At 43.6% G+C, this 18,920-nt stretch overlaps 1 protein-coding gene across 4 annotated transcripts in view; it reads left to right on the top strand.

Moving 5' to 3' along the window:
- POMGNT2 (protein O-linked mannose N-acetylglucosaminyltransferase 2 (beta 1,4-)) overlaps nt 1-16,280 on the top strand; it is a 31,272-nt gene extending 14,992 nt beyond the window's left edge. Inside the window, exons 1-2 of one of the 4 annotated variants that reach the window (XM_088057339.1) lie at nt 5,564-5,796; nt 13,947-16,280. In XM_088057339.1, the coding sequence (XP_087913465.1) occupies nt 14,039-15,775 (1,737 nt within the window). In that variant the 5' untranslated portion in view covers nt 5,564-5,796; nt 13,947-14,038 and the 3' untranslated portion in view covers nt 15,776-16,280. Of the gene's footprint in view, nt 1-5,563; nt 5,797-7,412; nt 7,485-13,946 lie in introns of those variants that run through there. The other 3 variants (XM_088057349.1, XM_088057351.1, XM_014248419.2) reach the window with 3 other exon arrangements.
- Nucleotides 16,281-18,920: the final 2,640 nt, after the last annotated feature.

Genomic DNA, 18,920 nt, shown 5'->3' with positions numbered 1-18,920 from the left:
ATCTCCCATCATTGAAGGGACACAGGTGATTAGCAACTGTTTCAGTAGTTTTGCAGGTGTTCCTCTTTTAACAGATACTTCCTGGTTTTGTCTGTAACATTCACCTTCCTGTGTGTATTGTATGTCATATTGTCTACTTACGGGTTTTAAAACCTCCACACAAGTAGGTCATAAGGAGGGCTTGCAGGAAAATGATACATTGATTTATTAGCGGGAAAAAATGGGGCAAAACTAACCACCTTGCTTTTTATTACCAAGGTGGATACCATTATTGTATTCAGATAAATACAGCAGCAAGTCTAATACAAAAAATTCCCATCAGGTCAGGCTTGGACTTCTTCCTCTTACTGCTGTGCCCTTGATAAATATGCCTACATTCAGTAGTCTTTCAATGAATTTTCAAGCTATTGAGGGCATGAAAAAGCTCTTCTTAGGTATTGAACCGTAAATGGTTGCATAAGACACCTGGAGGAGCTGAAATGGGCTTTTACAATTAATTCAGTGCATTCATCACACTTTCCCTATTGGATGAAGGGGTTCATATTGAAGCTGAGAAAGATGATTCCTTTGTTTTCTTCTCCTTCCTGTCAGTAGCAGCAGTAGCCCTCAGAGCAACAGTAAATGCCTGGCCTGCAGCCATGTGTTACTACTTCTCTTCTGGGCCTTCTATACTCATCAAAACACAGTTGTTAGGATATTTTTTAATTTGCCAGCAGATATTTTTCAGGCCTGTGGGTTATGCTGTCAGAAAACATACTTTTTTTAAATTTTTTTTTTTATTTTACCTCCCATATAAGTTATTTTATTATTTGTGAGACCTAATACTCTGTTCTGAAATTTCATGTGACTGTCAACACCTCTGAGATATGTTCCCCACCCAGAACATGGATGTTTTGTGCTCCCTTAGCATTAGTCTAAAAGATTACACTACAGGGAGGGTATCCTGTGATACTGCTGTTAATATTACACTGTTGTCCTAGGAATAGGGTTGGGTTGTGTGCTGGTTGCATCCTTTAGAAAGTGAGTATGTGTTGTACAAGTGTGGCTGAAGGGGGCGTTGGAGGCAAAACAATCAGTTTGCAATTATGGGACTCAAAATGGCACTAAACCTTTTTATTTCCCCTGATTTGATTTAGATTCTCCTTTAGCTTGGCTCTGAACTATTTTTCTGTCATGCTGCTGTTCTAGCTACTTCCAGGCATTTGTCAGAGACTGGCTAATTGAAGCACATGCTCCAGCTTGGATTGAAACTGCTGTTTTGATCAAGATGGTAGATGCTGTTACTGCTTCCTCATGGAGTTCTTTCCATGAAGTACTTGAACTTTGTAGGTTTGGATTCTCAAGGTTTTTAAGAGAGTCTCTGAGCATGGAAAAAATGGAAAGTTAGAACAAAGGCAGCTTCAGGCAACAGTCCTGTCCTAGTATATTCTGAGTTGGAATGTACCCATAAGGACCATCAAAGTCCTGGACCTCAGTCTTGAAGCCCTCCTGTAATCCTGCATGTGAACTGAGATGTTCTCATCAGTTCTGGAACAACTGCAGCCCACTTGAAAATCAGTTGCATAATCCAGTGAAGACAGTTAAATTCTTGCATATCTTAAGCCCTATCCTTTGGATACTTCCACACAGTTCTTATCTGTTCACTTCTACAGATCTAAGTGCCTGTCAGTTCCTGAAAAGCAAGTTTTGTATTTCTGTTATGTCTCTTCTTTTCCATACCTTGGCATCCCTGTGATGTTTACATTCAGGGGTGTTTTCCCTATCAATAGCTGTATTTTGCTGTGATATCAATATCTTAATTTCCTAAGACGTTTGTGAGACTTGCTGGTTATGACTACTTTGTTTGTCCCAACAGACAAGGGAAAGAGGCTCTCTTCTTTTTCCTCCAAAATTCCCAGGACAAGTCACTCTGACAAGGCCCTCCAACTTGAGGCTAAATTGTGGGTCCAGGGTGGGTTTCCCAGGCATGCAGGAGGCCCCTGGACCTTCTGCACAGCAAGTGCAGTGGGACTAGAAGATGGGAGGAAGGTGTGTGGGGAGCAGAGTGTGTCAGGCTTGTGGCTACTCCTCCTGCAGCTCTTTGAGAGCAACAGTGACAGAGCTGGTAACTTATTCCTCTCTGTCCTTCACCATGTTTACTCTGTCACCTGTGGTCCTGAAGTCACCAGCTCCTGTCTCGAGTCCTGAAGCCCATAATACAACCTTGGAATACACAAGAGGTTTTGATTGTTGGTAGATTTTTAACAGGAAGCTGCTCTCATATTAATGGATGCTGGTGTGGTGTATCCCACACAGATCTCATTTACAGGCTCAGTCTTTTTGTCTGTAAAATGGGAGACGTGTTTCTTCAGGTGAGGCTGTGGCTTAATATTGAAGTGTCGTCTCAGAGAGGGCAGATGATCTTCCTGCTGCCTGGGCAAATACAGTTAACAAATAGCAACTGTGGGAAGCACCAGGGTGAGGCTGTACCCAGGGATCTCACAAGCAATGTTTTACCCTTGGTTTCTCATGTCAGTCTTGCTGAACATCATTGACTTACCAAACTGCTCTCAGGAGCATGAATTATCTCAGATTCTGTTGCAGACATTGGCACTAATTACATTTGCAGGTGTGCAGTTGGCAAAGCTGTAGGAGAGGGAATTGATTTCTCTCTCTTACCCTGCTGACCTGTCATTACTGATGGCAAAATGGGAACTTGAAAGAGCACAAGTGACGCCTAACTTGAATCAGAACAGCTACCAAAGCCATCTCCTGCCTTGGGAACTGGCAGGTAACTCTCCCACACCTTTCTTGCCCGCACATGCTGCATATAGCTGCAGGAGCAGGCCAGCGTGTCCCTGCAGTGCTGCTAAGGTGGTTCCTAATAGGGGTGGAGGGTTTATTAGAGTGAATAGTTTAGCATATGACAAATTCAGATAGCAGGCAAGTAAATGTTTTATATGTACAAAACATGCACATATCTGCAGAGGAGGATAAATATTTATGTATTTGCCAGGTTGATGTCAAGACATGTAACCTAAGAGTGTGTGTGTGTGTCTGTGTGTAAAATATGTTTGATCATACTTAAGCCTTTTTAAACCTAATGTTTATGTAAAACTTGCATCTTTTAAGCCTGGGAGCATGTCATTCTGGAAGCACTTGAGCAAAGTGGGGTTTGGCCCCTTAAATATTCTTCACAAAAATACCTTTTACACTGTCAAGGTATATTCTTGCTTAGGAATTTTCAGTATTTGGCTGAAGTCCTGGTCCTTTTGACATGAGTTTTAATTCTAGCTTCTACAGAATCAAAATGTCATTCTCTCTGTGTGAAGTCCCAATCTTGGTGTCCAGAAACCAAATGCTTCCTTTGTGTTCTTTTTGTATTTATCAGTACAATGACTTTTTTTGTTAGTTCAGGCATATTTTTTTTTTTTTTTTGTGCTCTCAAACTGAAATGCACTTTTGGTTCAAAAGCACTGCAAGAAGAACAATTTCTTATAGAGAGTCCTTCTGGGACTATAAATAATAAATACTGTGATTCAGAGCAATTGAGGCACCCCTGCAACATATATGTGGCACTGCAAAGATTCAATAAATAATGATTTACCTGCTCTTTGTCAGCCCTAAGCCAAGAGGGATTTATTCAGATTTCCTTGCTAGCTTCATGAGTTTTGTTTGTGCTGTACTGCCTTTTAGGAGTTCTAAAACATGATGCTGTTTTTGAAGGCTGCAACTTTATGACGGGTATTAAATATTCATCAAATTCTTAGTTCGGAGCCAAGACCTCCTATTCAAACCTTACCAGCTTGTAGTAGGTGCTGGCTGTGAAGAGCTTGGGACATCCACACTTAGTGTCTTATGGTGCAATAGTAACGGGCAGTTATTATTTCCCAGTTGCTGGAATTATTTGATTATGGTTCCTCTCCCACCCCATAATGATGTAGTTTTGTATTTTGTGGTGTGGCAGATTGACAAACAGGACCCTCTTCAGGACTGGGGTTAAACTCTCTTTGCATTGTGATAAATTGTACCTAAGAAACTCATTAATAAAACTCATTCCAGGGGTAGAGAAGAAGCTTATTCATAAATGGAAGACCAGTCTGTATATGTTGTCCTTTCTTCTCCAGTAAAATAAAAGCTTGTCTAAGAAAAAGAGACTGACATGGTGTGTCTGGGTTATCTGGGGTCCCACTGATAAAGTCACTAGCCAAGATCTGTGGGGTCAGTGGAAAGGCTCCTGTTAGCATCAGTGGGAGGTAGGTCACGCTGTGGAGCTTTCTGAAGTGTGGAAAACACAAAGTCAAGATGTGTTTTCTCAAGTGAAGTCAGCTCCAAATCTAACTCCACTCCTCTAGTTTCAAAATTCAGAGGAAAAATAACAGACTTGTTCCGCTTAAGGGAACATCTTTGTATTCAGAGGGGCAATGGGACAAATGAGATGGTCTTAAAAAGGGAAGGGTGACTTTGGATTTCCTTAGTCCCAATAGGACAGGCTGAGGGCACTGGGTGGGCTTGCTTCTCTTTACTCGTTTTCATTTATTTCCCCCAGGCAGTTGTGACTGACCAGTGTCTCTCTGAGATCCTCTCAGGACAGGCATAGGGTCATGCTGTAGTTCAGAGTCCACCTTGAGTATATGGAAGGAGGTGTTAGAGAACTTTTCTTCTTTTTCATCCTTCTTATTTTACCTGTAAGCTCTCAAAGGGAAAAATCCTCACAGACAGATATTCAACAAGACGTGTCCTGCAAATATACAATCAACACATTTGCAGAGCCTGGTATGTTTGCTTGTGATCTGCAGGAGTGTCCCTGCAGGGCTGGGATCTCGTGCCTCTGTTTAGTGATGTGGCTTCATGCCATGAGCCTTTTGGGGGGCTATGATCTGCATGTAGATCCCATTGTGGGATAAGAACTGGAAGTCTTCCCAGTCAGTTCTATCCGGTTTGTCATCTTCATGAAGCTGCTCACAGGTTGAAGCTCTGCTGTGAAAGTTGAGGTAAGGCACTCGCCTCCATGAGCTTGTGTGCAGTAGGAGATTCTCTTATAAGCTCCTGATAATTTCAGTGCCTTTGTGTTCAGGAATTACTTGTTTCCACCATAAAAAATAACTTTAGTATGAAAATACCGTTCCCTGGATCTCTGAAGGAGGGCAATCACAGCCTTGTTAAATTCTAAGCCATTTGCTGACCATCACAGCTGGGAAATTGCTTTCCTGGTGCCAAGGGAATTATTAGAAAGCATGACGAAAGGCTTTCACGTCCTCAAGCAAGGGGCATTTTTTCCTTTCTCTCCTATTGTTTTATTCTTTTGTGTGAAGTGTTTGGAGCAGCAGTGGCGTTAACGATCCTCAAAAGCAGGATTTCTAAAATGCGTGTCCCCGCTGCCCAGAAGCAGTTTGCCGCCTGTCTCCCAAGACACGCTCGGCTCCGTGAAACAGCACGGTGGTGTTTGTTTCAGTGTGGCCGCCCGTCGGGGATTTGCAGGAATACTGCAGCAAATCATCCTGCATGCAAGGCTGACCTCTGGGAGGCTAACAAATTGAGGTGAGCCAGCTGGAGCGATAGGACACTGCCGGCAGACGGAGCATGCTCAGACCTGGGGGAGAAAGGTAGCTCAGGCTGCAGATGGTGCACGGGTTACGGTGCCGAGAGCTCTTAGGTGGGATTTTTGCTTTTTCTTTGTGGTGGTGAGGAAAGAAGAGGACTGGAGAGTGTTCGTTCCTCTGCAAAGCATAGCTTTAAGGTGTCTTCTTTTTTTTTTTTCTTTCTCCTGTGAAAGAGAGGCACCGGATAGCATTTCCTGTTATTTAGCAACACCAGGTATGCGTGCATGTGCTGAAACACTGATCTACCAGTGGTAGTACTTCCAAGACTAAAAAGGTTGCAGATGCTGTGAATGACTGCATTTCTTTGCTGGGTGTCATTGTAACTGTGCTGTGTTTGCTGTGCTGATCACATACGGCTCTGAATTCAGTTTTGTTGGCAGTCCTGGTTGCAGTGTACTGAGGATACTGAGGAAGTGGGGGGGAGGTTGGCATGTCTGCGATGGTATCTCCTCGCTCCCCCTTTCCCTGCAAGTTCACACTGAATCCCTCCTCTGTGGGAAGGGAGTCAGTAGTCCATTTCTAATCCCACGTCTTTTTAGTCCCTCTTTGACTTGTGGTTTGATTTATCATTTTTAAACTAAAGGCTCGTGGGGAAAACATCTCTGATATGGACTAAATTCCGTAGGTTTGCAGAAATGTGTTTCTTGCCGGACACGTGCTCCTATGGGATTACTTTTTTTTTTTTTTTTTTTCTTCCCCTAAAAACATGCTAATGTGGAGCTTGTGGTAACCTAGGAGGGATTTTCACTGTTTTTATTGGCTGTGCTGTGCTCCGAACAATTTTGGCTCTTGCTTAGGATTTGCAGGACACATGAGCGGTCCTGGGCACCATGCTGATGGAAAGCAGGGAGAGCTCAGGCTGTAAATGCTGCTAAGCACCGGTCCCAGTACCCGAGTAACACAGGTACTCTGCCCGCTGGACAACACAGAAAGAAAGGAAAGATAAAATACAGAGAATAACAAATGGCAGCTAAAGCCCAGAGGCACAGTTGGAGTGGCTGCAGATCGTCTTGTTCAGTACTTTGGGATTTCACATCATATTCTTTTAAATTCAGTTTTGCAGCATTAGTAAATTTTCCCTTCAGCCACCCCCTCTCTGTCTTTGCTTTAGGCAGACCAGAGAAGTAAGATAAACCTGCTGCTCTCTTGACAATTTTTTTTTCTGACAAAGGTATCTTGTTTACAGACTAAAAGCAAGGGACCAGGCAAAACGAGAGGCTTTTTACTCGTATGACAGGGCTGTTAATGACAATGCAACCAGATAGGTTTCAGTGGGATACTCCAGTGAACAAAGATAGCTGGAATGAACTCTGCCTGTTAAGCTTTCCCCTCTATCTAGCCATGGCTATTGTGAGTAACTTGAGTTTTCATCTTTAGTCTTGGGTCTCTCAGAAGGTGAACAAGACTTGAGGGCTGAGAGAAATACCTTCTTTTTTTCTTTTTCTTTACATTTTTAGCTCATTTTTCTTACATTTCTTGCCACAAGCTTGTTTATCAGAAAAGCATAGTTGTTAGGGGAATTTTGTGGAGATCTGGGATTTTGTTTGGGGAAAGGATTTCATACTCTATTATGGATGGAGAACTTGGAAATGCAGATCTTAAAAGCCCAAGAAGTATTCTTTTTAGATTTATACTTTTAACTCAGCTTTGTGGCTTGCTTCTATGCATTGACTGCTTGTCCAACAGATTCCAACAATTTTTTTTATCCTGTTATTTTGTAGATCAAGACAGGAGTATCAAGAAATATTAAATCAACGGCTGCTAGTCATTGTGAAAGTCAGGTTTGGTCTCTTCCTATCCCTGAAACTCTGAAATTAAATGGAAGAAACCTTAGGTTTTCTATCCATGAGTCCAGCTGGGAGGTGTCCTGCAGCCACCAGTCTTCTCCTGCTCATATGGAAGGTACTTTTGCAGTAGGGCCCATTGCACAGAGCCTGAGCCTCCTTGGTTGCAGTCTTTTATAGAAATATTTAGTTTTGCTTTCTATTCCTCACTTATGCTGAACCATACAAACTGAAGATGGACCTAATTTTGATCACAGCTATCTATAGATAAGGATTTTATAAGACAGAGTTTTTTAAAATACATTGTTATATTTTGATTTTTTTTCCTAAATAAAGCTCTATTTTTAAAATTCTTCTTGAGACCACATAGTCAAGATATTCTTATTTTTCATGTCCCCTCTTTGTATCAGGCTTCAATAATGATATTTTTATCTTTAACTACTGGGCTTACTCCCTCTACAAGAATCTGCTCTTTTCCTATTTAAAAAGTCAGCAGTTCTACAGTTGGCTGCTTTTTACAAAGAAAATGTTCCAGTATATCAATCATTCAGTGTACCATCCTTTCTTTAATGTGCTATGTACTGTGAAAGATATATGTATCTCATTAAATAAATAGAGTGAATAAGATGATAACAGCTTTTTGGGCTGTGGGGATTGACTTGCTTGTAGTTCTGTGGGAATCTGTGACAGAGATGAGAATAAAAGCAAATTCTTGGCTGCCGAATCCCAACTCCCCCTCCTTCCAATTGGGAAAGTTGCCTTCTAGCAACTCCTGCTTTAAGGATGAATGAAGTAGGTATTTAAAACTGCATGTGTTATATACACTGAATCGTTAGTTAAGCCTCTTGCATCAGGGATGGGAGAAAGAACAGAAGACATTTTGCAGGCGGAGTGCAAAATGCCGTGTTTGCATGCTTTTCTTTTCCTGTACTGGTCCTGGAAAGCCAGTGTAGAAAGAAATTAATCCAGAGGTAGGCAGTGCTGATGGGGAAAATGTCCTTGAGGAGGGAATATCTGTTCCTACCTCTCCCACTATGTTACCATAACAAGAAGCCCATTTCCTGCTCATGCAGCTCTGCTCTTAATTCTTTTGCTGTCCTGTGGCAAGGGCAGCCCCAGTCCACTTCCAGTTGTGTTGCCTTTCTGGGAAGTCTGGAGATGGTTCTTGGGTACCCTGCCACCACTGGCAAGCTGTGCACAGGAGCTGACCAGCTGGGCCAAAGCCAAGTTGGCCTCCATGAGGAGGCATTTCCCTCTGTGCACAGAGTTGTGATGATCTCTGGAAATGTGTCTCCTTCATACTTTTTTGGTTTTCCATTTTATGAGGCTTTTTAGCCTGCTGTAGCTATGGGAAGCTGAACATCGGCCTGGAAAATGTTTGGGTAGTTGGTAACAAAAGTTCATCAAGGCCTAAATAGACAAAACCAGCACTTCTCATTTTGTTAAAACCTGCAGGAATAGGTGACCCCTCTTTAGGCATGCTGGTCACCCTGTTCACCCTTGTTCTCCCTAATCAAGCTCTTGATTTGTTCCCTTTGGAGGTCTTAGTAGTGTATGTTTGTCTTTTCTTGTAGTTGGGATTTTTTTAAAATGTGGATTTTGTAGCTTTTCTCCCTGTTTCTTACCTAGATTGCAGTTTTTACAATGGAGAAGAGATTTGGAACATTGTCCATCATATTAATAGCTTTAGTGATTCATCCTACTGTAGCTTCACAATTAAAAAAAGAACAACAGAACTCATCTCCTAAATGAATCCAAACAGTTCTCTATGCCAACTGCCTATTAGTGGAAATTCCTCTCTCATCCCACCCACTCTGATCTCCTAGGCATGCTAACAGGAGATGGAGAACAGTGTCTCCATCTATGCTTCCTGCGTCCTTCCCACTTCCTGAGGATGTTTAATACATCAGATAACCTGTAGCTAACAGGCAGAAGGTGCTGCTGTGTCCAAACTTGCATGAGATCTGCAAGACACTGGAGGGCTCTGCCAGAAGTGCCTACTGAACACACCAAATGAATACTCCTGAAGACATTATCTGCTTATCAGCAGCCAGTGCTAGTTAGAGAAGTCGCTGGGCTGTGAGAACGAAACTGTGATGCTTTTGCTAAGTGAATGGGGGTGGAGGAAGAAAATGGGGTAAGCTCTTCATGCCTGTGAACTCTTGGAAAAAGAGTAAAGATGAGCTGACCAAAAATAGTGCCTCCCACAGGCTCTTAGCTGCTGGAGCAGCATCCATTGTGGCTGTGCTGCAAGCTCTAGGATATGCTCTTAATTCCACTGTACAGTCTTGAGTGGTGTTTTTGTTGAGCTCCCCATGTCTGGCTCCCCAAGTCTGCTGCTCCCTGCCCTGTCAGCATCACTGCCAGGGAAATCTACCTCCCTCTCTCACTCCTGCTGCTCCCCTATAGCCCACTCCTCTCCGGAGTCCTCAAGGGCACAGCCCATCCCCTCCCATGGGACATCATTGCCGTCTGCCAGCTTTGCAGGGAGAAGCTCTGTGCAGCTTTTACATGCACATCTCTTCTGGCTTGGCTCCAATCTATCAGTTGCCCTGTCTCCTGGTGCTGAAGGATGATGCTTTAGCATTTCAAAGCAGAGAGTGAAAAAATGTCAGTCCAATCGATTTCCTTGGTAACTGGGGCGTATTACTCAGGTGGAGCAGAGCCCTGGTTATCCCAGTGTCATTGGGAAGCACGGGGGTGGATGAACGTGGTAGGGATGGAGAGGAGGGAGTCTGTGGGCAGCTCAGGGGGGTAACTGGCCTAGAGGCTGCCCTCTGTGTAGAAAGAAACAGCACAGAACACTCTGCTCTTAAGAAAAGTAGCACTGTGTCCAGCCTGCCACTTCTGCAAGTGCCTTTCAGTTCTTAGAATGTTCTCTGATGACACTGTGGGAGTGGCAGCTCTAGATCCACTTCATGAGGGAGATTTAGTAATGAAAGTTTCTTTTATTGTGAAGCAGTTCTCTTCAGGTAGAAATCTAAATGCTTTCACCTGTTTCAGTGTTACCCTCTGCCTCCTGGGAAAGTTTCTTATCCCAGATCTACTGCTGCTCACAGCACTTTATGACTGATCTCAGCTTGGGGGACTGAGGAACCAGGGGACATGGAGAGTGATTGCTTGCCTTTACTCCCTTGGTGCAGCCTCTCCTGGGTATGTAAGAGCCAACAGTGGGATTGTTTGTTACTATTTATGCTCTATCATTCCCCGAGGGACCAAAAATTATAGTTTCTGGAGGTCTGTTTTCACTGAAAGTGTCAGATTGAAAAAAAGGTGGATGATAAAATGTGGGAAAACAGGCAAGGAATTAAGACAGTTCTCTGAGTACCTGTGAAGTTCTCCTTTCATTTCTGCCTGCAGCACCCCTTCCTGTCCACATCCGGTTGTTAACTTCCATCAAAAGCAGCTTTCTCCCAAGCAGCATGAATCAGGATTTAGGAACTGGCAACGAGGAACAGAAATGAAGATGGATTACTTTAGCATTGCTAACATTTAACATATATTCCTGATACCCGGTTGGCTTAAGCACATACACTCACTTCAGCCAAGTGCAGAGACGAGAAAGAGCTGCAATGAGGAAAGAGTAGAAGAGGGCCTTGCAGGTGATTTTTACTAAAAGGCTGAGTTGTTGAATCCTAGCCATTTAGCAGGTATGGCTGTGGCAGAGTCTGAAATGAGAATTGCTAACCTCTGAACATTGGCTGCATCCATCAGGCCGCATCTCTGAAGTGCCTCTTATGCCCTTCCCTTGGGGCTGGAAGGGAGAGAACAAATCAGTCAGGGTTGAAACATTTGAACAGGCTGTTTTCAAGGAGGTCTGTTTGGCTCAAGGGGTTTGTAATGGTCAGCAGAGCTCTTCACCACCAAAATGCCCATGAAATGCAGGTGGTATTTGCAGTGGTGTTTTTATAGACTGTGGGCTTCTTATGCCTTTGAAACATCCACACATACACACTCACCTTGCCATAATGGAATAATAAAGAAGCTGTGTAGTTTTCCTTCCTCTGCCAAGTTGTAGATCTTGCAGGTGCTTTGTTCTTCTGACCCACAGGAGTTAACTTTCACAATGCCTGTGGACTTGCCTTCCTTTAAGTGTGTGCTTGCAGCAGAGGACTTGCTTGTTAAAAGTCCTCCATGTACTGATGATCAGGCTTTGCACATGGCTGCTGGGGCTCGATCCTTTCCTTGCTGATGCTGTTGAAGTCGCTTAAAGCCATGTTCACAAGAGGAGAGGTTTGTAGTGGAGAGGTGATGTACAGAATTGGATTATATCATTACATATTATATTGGATTATTGACATTTTTCAAAGACAGTGAAGAAGTAAAATAAAGCTTTGAAAGTCGGTACCAATAAAATAACTCAAGATCTGTCCCCATCAAAAACTTCTCTTCCAGAAATCTGGTTTGATTGCATTAGCAGAACCTGAGTGATATAGTGCTGTCCCCAGTGGCTTTCCATTCCAGGCTGTCCATGGAATAACCATGGTTGAGAGTTGCACGGCCACAAGGAGCAGCACTCGTCCCCTGTTGACAGAGGAGGACAGATTGAGATGTGATGTGACAGCCATCATTTTTCTGTGCTGGATGTCTGTGACACCTGGGACAAGACCCAGTTAAAATTGCTGTGATGGAAACAAAGGCTAAGTGTTAGAAAAGAGTTTATCACAGTCCTTCATGCCTCTCTTGATAGAGATTGGCTGAAGAGATGAATGGGTACTAAGAATGAGATAGAGAAGCATCTTTGGGGCATACTTTATGGAGAGTTGATCCTGCCCTGATAATCAGATGACCACTCTAGGTCGCTTTCATTTTTTTTCATGGTTGAAATCAAAACAACACATTCTTAATTTACTGCTTGTTTTTAGGGAGTTTCTAAATAAAGCAGTTTTTCAGACCACTTGCCAAAGAAGGTGGACTTCATTTCTGTTTCATTTGAGTAGATAGAAATTGAAATGAATTTGTTGCTCAGATCCCCAGATATCACCTCTTGAGTTTGTGTGGCTTATAGCTAGCACTCATTTATTTCACATTATTCAGACTCTGAGGTACCTTCAGTTCTTTCCAAGACAGATCCTCCAGGCTGTTGGGATCTCATGAGGTATAGGAATCCCTTCTGACTTCATTGAGTTCCATGAATGATTCTCCATTCAGTTCCAAGTTGCAGAGTCAAGCTTTTAAGTTGCAGTAACTCTTTTCCAAGGATCTCCTGTAGCAGTAGAGGAGGTGTTTGCTTTGGTCCCCAATATGCCTACCTAATTTTCTCCACATTGCCATGTTAGAAGTGTCTCTTGGTTAAAATGCTAAAGGATGCTTGGGATGTCAGAACATGTGCTTGAGACATTGCTTTTTTCCCCCCAACAGCAAACTTGCACCAAAGGAAATTTAAAATTGCTACCTTTAAAAATGGCAGCTAGGAACAATATAGTAGGGTAAATACTAAGCAGAAATTTCCCTTCCTAAAGTTCCCCATGAGTCACGGGTGCAATTATTTACAGCCTGACCAGCAGTGAATCTTGAGGCATAATGAAAATTGAAGTCCATAAATTCTGTAGGTGAATCAATACCTCAATTGAAGTTCACAGTTGAAGTCATAATCAATACTCTGATATAAGCCAGTAGTGTTTCTGCATAGAAGGAAAACAGTGGCAGGCTCTAACAGAAAAAGAATCAGGGAGGCTTCGGAGCAGCACAGAAAAGGTTCTCAGGTTGGGATGGGAAAATGCCAACAGCAAAACCCTTCAAATGCATTAGCTTATCATTTGTATAAGGGCTGGCTGTGCTGTGTGAGCCAGACTCTCACTAAATGAAGGTTTGATTTCTTTAATGACACATCAGTTCCTCTCATAAAGAGCAGAGCTCTCCACTCTCCTATGCCAGTATTTCTTTTGGAAGATGATGTCAGTTCCTAGCCTTTGATCCTGCATTGCAACCAGAGCAATACCCTAGTGACTCGGGATTCTCTCTCAGGGCAGTCCATAGACCTACAAGTCCTTCCCCCACCTCTGGATAAAATGAAATAGAATGTGATGTTCACTAGTTCACATTGCACACTGGAGTGTAGCAAAATCTGTCCTGGCAATACTCCTCGAGGTATTGCTACCTGCTCAGTGAAGGTGGGAGCACCCCTGAGTGCCCTCAGCCATACAGAGTGGGAGGAGGAGCTTGGTCTCCAGTCCTCTGCAGGTGGCCCAGGGATTGCAGTGCTCTATTTCCCCTCACTGTGGGAGTGGTCTGCAAAAATCAGAGTCCTGGATCCCAGATCCAGAGTCCCAGAGAACATACTTTTCTTTCGAACAGATCTTCATAGAGCTCATCCTTAAACTCCTTTACATTTTCTTCTTCAAAAGCATATAAATGAAAATGAGAGGAGCCTTCCTGTAGAGCAGCTCCCAGTTCTGTTTGCTTTATATTTTTTTACAGTTTTGGGGAGACCTTTGGCACTTTTTTCTTCCTTCCTCTCATTCCCTGGAAGGGGAAAAAATTGGAAAGAAGCTCTCTTGAATAGTCCATAAAATATGATTTATGGTGGAGCTGTAAACCCAATGTTTAAGTGGTTCTTCTCTTGTTTTATTTTCCACAGGTGTTTGCCCTCACCATGTCAAAGAGTGTTAATGATGTGTCCCCTCTCCATTGCATTCCCCACCTGTCATCCTGCTAGGACCTAACTACAGAATGAACATAGCAGCTGTGTTCAATGCCCTGCTCGTGTCCATCCTCGCTGCCGTGCTGTGGAAGTACATCAAACTGCGCGATCATGCCGCCATGGTGGAGGAGGAGTTGGTCCTCATGCGCCAGTCTCAGGAACTTTCTGAGGCTCAGATTGACTACCATGCAGCTCTGCAGGCCCTGGTGGAGAACGGTACCAGGATGGTGTGCACTGGCAGGATGCACACCGACCGCATCTGCCGCTTTGAGTCCCTCTGCTACTCTACTGAGGCTGAGGAGTTTGTCTACTTTCACAGCAACTCCTCTGTCATGCTGCCCAACCTGGGCTCCCGGAGGTTTCAGCCAGCTCTGCTCGACCTCTCCTCTGTGGAAGATCACAACACCCAGTACTTCAACTTCGTGGAGCTGCCAGCTGCTGCGCTGAAATTTATGCCAAAGCCGGTCTTCGTGCCTGATGTGGCGCTGATTGCCAACAGGTTCAACCCAGACAACCTGATGCACGTCTTTCATGACGACCTCCTCCCCATCTATTACACCATGCAGCAGTTCTCAGACTTAGATCTGGAGGCTCGACTCTTCTTCATGGAAGGGTGGAGTGAAGGTGTTCACTTTGACCTCTACAAGTTACTGAGTAACAAGCAGCCGCTCCTCAGGGAGGAGCTTAAAACCCTGGGCAGGCTCCTCTGCTTTACCAAATCCTATGTGGGACTATCCAAAATCACTACCTGGTACCAGTACGGATTTGTCCAGCCACAAGGGCCAAAGGCTAATATCTTGGTTTCTGGTAATGAGATCAGGCAGTTCACCAAATTCATGATGCAGAAACTGAATATCAGCTTGGAGGAAAGCTCCAGTGAGGAGTACATCGTAGTGTTCAGTCGGACAATCAACAGACTTATCCTAAATGAGGCAGAACTAATCCTGGCTCTTGCTCAGGAGTTTCAGATGAAAACCATTTCCGTCTCTCTGGAGGAGCATTCATTTTCTGACATCGTCCGGTTGATCAGCAATGCGTCCATGCTGGTCAGCATGCACGGGGCCCAATTAGTCATGTCGCTCTTCCTGCCAAGAGGGGCCACCGTGGTGGAGCTCTTCCCATATGCTATCAACCCCGAACACTACACCCCTTACAAAACCCTGGCAACCCTTCCTGGCATGGACCTACACTACATTGCCTGGCAGAACACTGACAGGGAAGACACCGTAGCCTATCCAGACAGACCCTGGGATCAGGGTGGGATTGCTCACCTGGACAAAGCTGAGCAGGAGCGCATCATTAAGAGCACGGAGGTGCCGCGGCACCTCTGCTGCCGCAACCCTGAGTGGCTGTTCCGTGCCTACCAGGACACCAAGGTGAACATCCCGTCCCTCATACACACGATTAGGCAGACTGTGAAGTCTAAGCCTGGACCCAAGAGGCAGAAGTGGTCTGGTAGCCTCTACCCTGGCAAAGTGAGGGATGCCAAGTGTCAGGCCTCTGTCCAGGGCACGAGTGAAGCTAAACTTGCTGTGTCCTGGCAGATCCCCTGGAATCTGAGGTATCTCAAGGTCAGAGAAGTAAAATATGAAGTGTGGATACAAGAGCAAGGGGAAAACACTTACATGCCTTATATATTGTCCCATCAGAATCACACCTTCTCAGAAAACATTAAGCCCTTCACGATATACCTGGTGTGGATACGCTGCATCTTCAACAAAAATCTCCTGGGACCTTTTGCAGATGTGCTCTTGTGTAGTACATAACCTGCTGCACTACCTGTACAGCTCTAACCTGTTCTTCACTCCATCTGTGGTTTAAAACTTCTCGTCTTGTAGTTTGTAGAGGGCTGAAGAGGACTAGACTGTACCAGTGCCTAAGTGTCCATTTTATTGCACTCCACATGTATTCTTTCAATGGTATTTATTTCCAGTGAGTGTTTGGGAAAAGGAAAAAAAAAAAAAAAAAAAATAAGAGAAATCTCTCGGTTCTTCAGAGTAATTTCCAGAGGTTAAATTACATGCTGAATACATGTAATTGAAAACAGAATGGAAGTGAATTGTGTGTACCTTGGTCGTGATTTAAATTTGTTCCTATTGTGTGGTGACTATTTAAGCACAGCGTTAAAGCGCAGTTAATTCCATGGCTAAGTGGGCAATTCTCATCAGCTTTTTCATTGTAAGTTATATTTTTCAGTAATTCTTGACTGTAACTTTGAGTTCAAGATTTTGTACGAGAGCCTTCATTAAACTGCTGTAAACCTCCTCAATATATTTTTGCATTTCATTACTTTTCAAAAGCGTTACTGTGATAGATTTGTCCATTGCTGTTATAAAATGTGTATCTGAAGCTTCCTATGTTTATATTTTGACTGAAGAGAATGACTACAGACTAAAGCTTCATGTTTAAAATCAGATTTTACTGCACCCCTATTTCAAAAGGTTGTAGTAATAGATAAGATGTAGAAGGAATGGAGTAGATAAAATAATTCACTGTGTTTTAGGAGTTTTCATTTTGTGAGTTATGTACAGGTGTGTGAGTAGGGTGATTTGGGAGAGCTGACCGGGAAGGGATTACACTTACAGCAATCTGCTCAAGAAAATCCTTTTTTTGGTGTTTGATCAGAATAATCTGTTGATAATTGCTACTAATAGGTGCATGCTTTGCTAGGGAATAGACAGGTGGTGGCAAAGGGAAGCTTTCTGTGCACAGGTGTTCCTGGATGGTGGTGGAAGGAAGTAGAGTCAGGCAGGAAACAGGTAGGTGTGCCAGGGCATTGGGCTGGCCAGAGCACGTGGCAGGGATCAGGCTGATGACACTCCCACCTCTGTTACTCCAGTGGGGGGAGTAGTTTAAAAGTCATCTTTCCTGAGATCAGAATCTTGCTCCATTGCCAGGGTAACACACTACTTTGGACCTGATACTGCTCAGATCTGCTTTAGCTGGAGACCCTAAGTAGCACTGTCTGAAAAATGGCTCTGAGTCACAAGTGCAGCTCTTGAGGAGGGGAGAAGGAAATTGGCAGGAGTGTGAGATGATTCCCTGATAGATATTAGCATCCTCTGTAGTTTATAACCAGTGTTGAAGCAAAAGGAAAAGTGCTTTCTTCTCCTCTCCCTCCCAGTCCACACCTTCCCAAGGTCTGGATGGATATTTGAAGAGTAGGATAAATGTCTTGCTTTCTGGGCTGATAGATGAGCATCTCAAGGCAGGATTATAAATATGGGTTCTAAGGAAAGGGGGAGTACAAATGGCTGTACAAATTTGGACAAGAAACAGAAGGATTGAAAAATGAGCAAAACAGCCCAGTTGGACCTTTGGGCAAGTGCTATTTCTGTGCATTCATTTTCATTATATCTTGCTTTGTTTTCAAATGGTTTTTATGATTTAAAGGAGGGGAAGAAGCAGAACATGAGTCCCAAAGTCTGCATTTGCTTTGCAGTTCTAACCTTGCCAACTAATTTTTTTTTATCATGGCAAGTTTTTTGCCTTGATATTTTAAAGGGGCACGGGAATATTCCCATTATTGTTTTCTTAGAACAAAATGGGTTTCTTGCTGAAATGAGTATTTGAGTTCCAAAGTCTTCATGTGGCTGCACATTCCACACCATATATGTCAGAGCTGAGGTGAGAAAAACTTCCTAAAATATAACAGTGAAAGCAAGCTGTCCATGGAAGCCTCCAGGACCTGTGGCTCCCCAGGGACTCACTGGCTGATGGGCTCCTGCTCACAGAAGGGTTTTGCAGCAGTCCTGCATCCCCACATCCGTTTGAGCTGAGGTAACCTTGTGGCCAGTGGCCATCCTGGTAGCTCTTGCAAAGGTGGTATTGTTGGTATCCTATTTGGTAGTGAATGAGTCTTCAGACATCTGAAATTTAGTTAGCATTCATTTTGTATCAGTTCTCAAAAATAATTTTCTTTGGGTGCGTGAGCTGCCTGTGTTCTCCTAACTATTGTTCATCCTCAGCAGGATATTGATCTGCTTGTTGCCTTCCTGGCTGCTTTTCTCCATGCCTTTTGTAGTAATCCTTTGCCTGTAATTTGTAGATCATCCCATTTCACTTAAAATTAGTTCCATATGATTGCAGATTTTATAACATTTGCAGATTGGTTACAGCACATTAACTATTTTCTTCTCATATCCTAATGACTAATCAACAAAATTGGCTACAGAGCAATCATATATGTGGGTTTCTGTGCTCTTAACTCTGTCATGAAACAGTCTCTCGTGTTCAGAGAGAGACTCATTTTTTCCAGAAGATAATCAGATGTGCTTTCCAGAAATGTGCATTCAGGCTCTGTCTTCCTCATCAGTGCTGTGAATGCTTTTTGAGGTGGAAAAAAAAAGAAGGGCCTTTTCCTTTTCAAATTCTGAGATAGCTGAACACTGAAGTTGTGCTGGTGGTGTTGTTATTTGCCTCCAACACCTGCCCAGTGTAAAAGTGTCTGTGCTGGCACCTCACTGCTATACCTGAATTTCTCCTCTGCCAGAGCACACAGCAGTCAGGGCCCATGGTGCAGCCTGTAGCTGTCATAAATTGGACACAGTAATGTTATGCTGATTTACACTACATCAAGAACTGCTCTGGAGTGCTGGCATCTTTCCATAGTAAATTTTCTTTCTTTTAATAGCTTTGCCATCAGTGCTTTGCAGGCCAGTTCCATTTCTCAGCCCCAGACCTCCCCTGTCCCATGAGCTCTTTTTTTCCCTTGCTTTTCTCTGTCAGTGCCACTTGATGGATCAGAAGGAATGCACGCCTGGCAGGTGTTGGAGATGAAGTTCTGTCCTGTAATGTATGCAGACTCTCTGTGCACAGGGGCCGAGGCCGCATCTCTCGCGTGTGCAGGAATGCAGGACTGGAGCTGGATTAGGCTGTTTCCAGGAGAGCTTTTTCATTGGGTGAGCTTGT

This window comes from Pseudopodoces humilis, chromosome 1 (assembly GCF_049639895.1).
Source record: "Pseudopodoces humilis isolate 2021_Gansu_Grassland_sample_001 chromosome 1, ASM4963989v1, whole genome shotgun sequence".
NCBI lineage: Eukaryota > Metazoa > Chordata > Aves > Passeriformes > Paridae > Pseudopodoces > Pseudopodoces humilis.
This window is presented reverse-complemented; position numbering and strand designations above follow the sequence as displayed.